General features: G+C 53.4%; 1 protein-coding gene across 1 annotated transcript; it reads right to left on the reverse strand.

Annotated features, from left to right (window-relative positions):
- Positions 1-429: 429 nt before the first annotated feature.
- LOC113979207 (olfactory receptor 14J1-like) lies at positions 430-1,335 on the reverse strand (the record flags this gene model as incomplete). The annotated part of the gene is made up of 1 exon (XM_027706668.1): positions 430-1,335. A coding segment is annotated over exon 1 (906 nt), but the record flags the coding sequence as incomplete, so codon positions are not given.
- Between the last annotated feature and the right edge of the window lie 1,700 nt (positions 1,336-3,035).

The following is a 3,035-nucleotide window of genomic DNA, read 5'->3' on the forward strand; positions in this document are numbered from 1 at the left end:
CTGCTCTGCTGGGACTCTTTTCTGGCCCAGCTCTGCACAGAGGCACCGACCCTGCAGCTGCAGAGAAGTCAGACAGGAAAGGTGTCAGGCAAACAAGTCAATGCAGAGTTCTTTATTTTGTATAAGCAGACATTGAGTACAATTCCCAATTTGTACAGCCTCTGGGCCAGGCTAGAAAGGCAAACACTGAATTGAAAATGGTGTTTATATATATATAAATATACATATATGTACCTTTATATATATATGTTTATAGATATAAAGATTTTTTGGTGTGAACAAATTCTCACAAAAAAACCACCTCTACTAGGAGCAAAAAATAGAGAAGATATGGTGGGCCTTTATGGAAGCACATAACAGGATTGGCCTTTAATGAGGTACATAACATGCAGAAGGAGAGTTTATTGCTTGTGAAAAACACCCAGTTATCAGTTTTCTCAGGGCATCCTTGATCTCCTGGTTCCTCAGGCTGTAGATGAGGGGGTTCAGTGCTGGAGGCACCACTGAGTACAGAACTGACACCACCAGATCCAGGGATGGGGAGGAGATGGAAGGGGGCTTGAGGTAGGCAAATGTGCCAGTGCTGACAAAGATTGAGACCACAGCCAGGTGAGGGAGGCAGGTGGAAAAGGCTTTGTGCCGTCCCTGCTCAGAGGGGATCCTCAGCACAGCCCTGAAGATCTGCACATAGGACAAAACTATGAAACTGAAACACCCAAAACAAAAAGAAGCAGAAACCCCAACAAGCCCCAGTTCCCTGATGTTGGAGTGTGAACAGGAGAGCTTGAGGATGTGTGGGATTTCACAGAAGAACTGGCCCAGGGCATTGCCCTGGCACAGGGGCAGGGAAAATGTATTGGCTGTGTGCAGCAGAGCAATGAGAAAGCCAGTGGCCCAGGCAGCTGCTGCCATGTGGGCACAAGCTCTGCTGCCCAGGAGGGTCCCGTAGTGCAGGGGTTTGCAGATGGCAACGTAGCGGTCATAGCACATGATGGTGAGGAGGAAATACTCTGCTCCAAGAAAGAAGACAAGCAGAAAGACCTGTGCAACACATCCTGCATAGGAGATGGTTGTGGTGTCCCAGAGGGAATTGTGCATGGCTTTGGGGACAGTGGTGCAGATGCAGCCCAGGTCTGTGAGGGAGAGGTTGAGCAGGAAGAAGCCCATGGGGGTGTGCAGGTGGTGGTCGCAGGCTATGGCGCTGAGGATGAGGCCGTTGGCCAGGAGGGCAGCCAGAGAGATGCCCAGGAAGAGCCAGAAGTGCAGGAGCTGCAGCTCCCGCCTGTCTGCGAATGCCAGGAGGAGGAACTGGGCCATGGAGCTGCTGTTGGACATTTGCTGTTCCTTAGCACAGGGTCTGTTCAGAAAAGGAAAGCACAGGGAACAATTAAGACAGCCCCCGCTCAGCAAAGCCAGGGCAGTTTTCAGGGAAATCCCCTCCAAGTCAAGGCATTTCTTTTCTCTGATTTGTGCTCTCTGAGGGTGCTGTGAGGAACAGGAGCTCTGCCCATGTGCTGCCAAGAACTCAGCTTTGCTCTGCTGCAGTGCAGACATGGAGCTGGTTTGGGACAGCTCTCATGATCACAGGGGATGTCACATGGAACCCAGCTTTGATGGAAAAGTTCAATTCCTGTACTGTTGTCTTGGAGCAATTTGGGCTGAGAGAGAGGCACAATGTATCCCTAAAATAATTTTGACTGGGTTTTTTGTTTAAAATGGTTAACACCTGGGGAGTGTTCCTTTAAGGGGCAAATTTTTCTGATTCCAAATCTGAAGAGTGTTGAGACAGGACAGGCAGAAGGGCTGAGCTCTCCCTTGCTTATTGCAGAGCCAGGAGAGCTGCAGTGCCTCTCAGCCTGTTTCCCATCTGCCCTGCACTTTCCCTTGGGCTGCCTTGAAGAGGACTTCACACACAGATTCATCTTTACAAACCCCACCAAGATCTGTGCTGAGAGCAGGGCGGTGCTGCTTGAAAGGGCAGCTCTGTGAAGTGTCCCCTGTGCCAGCCCAGAGGTGCAGCTGTGCTGGACAGAGCAGGACAGGAGCCCTCCCACAGAGAAGCCAAGGGCTGGCACAGGAGAGTGCCCACCCCCAAGGGAAGGCTCAGCACTGCCCAGGATCCTGTGCTCATTTCTGATCCTGCCTGAAATATTCATCTGTGAGAGTAAAAGAGTTTGAATTTCAGTGCAGCCTCCTGAACTGAGAGAACAATGTCTACGCTACAATGCCTAAGCAAGAAACACACCTCAGGACTAATTCCTTTCCTGTAGCCCCTGTCTTTTCTGAGCTTTGCAAAACATTCTGCATTCAATATGGTGTAGTGGTCTGGAGATGTGAGCAGGTCTGACCCTGCAGCAGCGAGACATGGAAAAGATCCTCTCTCAGCTGCCAGGTTTGCTCCTTGCCCACAGCCCTTGTGCCCCAGCCCTGGGAGCAGCTCCCCGGGCCGGCTGAGAGCTGCCCCTGGCAGGCAGCAGAGTCCCTGCCCAGCACAGCGCCCTGGACTGCAGGACCCTGCTCTGCCCCACAGCCATGGGCACCCCTGGATGCATCCTCGGCTTCACAGCTCTTCTAAATTGCCCCAAAACAGCCCCTGCTCACCCAACCCATCAGCTGGGGCTGCGCCAGCTTTAGGAGATGCCTCCAGGAGCTGCCCCTGCACTGCCCTGCAGCCACAGACTCACCGTGTGCAGCCCTGCCAAGATTCCTCCTGCAGGGAGCTCTCAGCCCTCCTGCCAGTGCTGAACCCCTGGAAGCTCTGTGTGTTCCCTGCTGATGTCCCTGAGCTTCCCTGGCAGTGCCCTCAGCCCTGCTGGGCTGTGCAGAGGAGCTGCTCACCAGCAGAGCTGTCTCTTTGAAGCTCTTCTTGCTTGCCAGGAGCTCCCTGTGTGCCAGGAGCCCGGCCCAGCTCAGCAGCACAGCAACAGCCCCAGGCAGCCCTTGCTCTGCCCCTCTGGGCTCCCTCCAGCTGTCCCTGGGGCTCCAGGGGAACCTGCTGGCACACAGCTGAAGGAAATCATGATGTTCCTTCTCTC

Source organism: Neopelma chrysocephalum, unplaced genomic scaffold, assembly GCF_003984885.1.
Source record: "Neopelma chrysocephalum unplaced genomic scaffold, ASM398488v2 Primary Assembly neopelma1_61708, whole genome shotgun sequence".
Classification (NCBI taxonomy): Eukaryota; Metazoa; Chordata; class Aves; order Passeriformes; family Pipridae; genus Neopelma; species Neopelma chrysocephalum.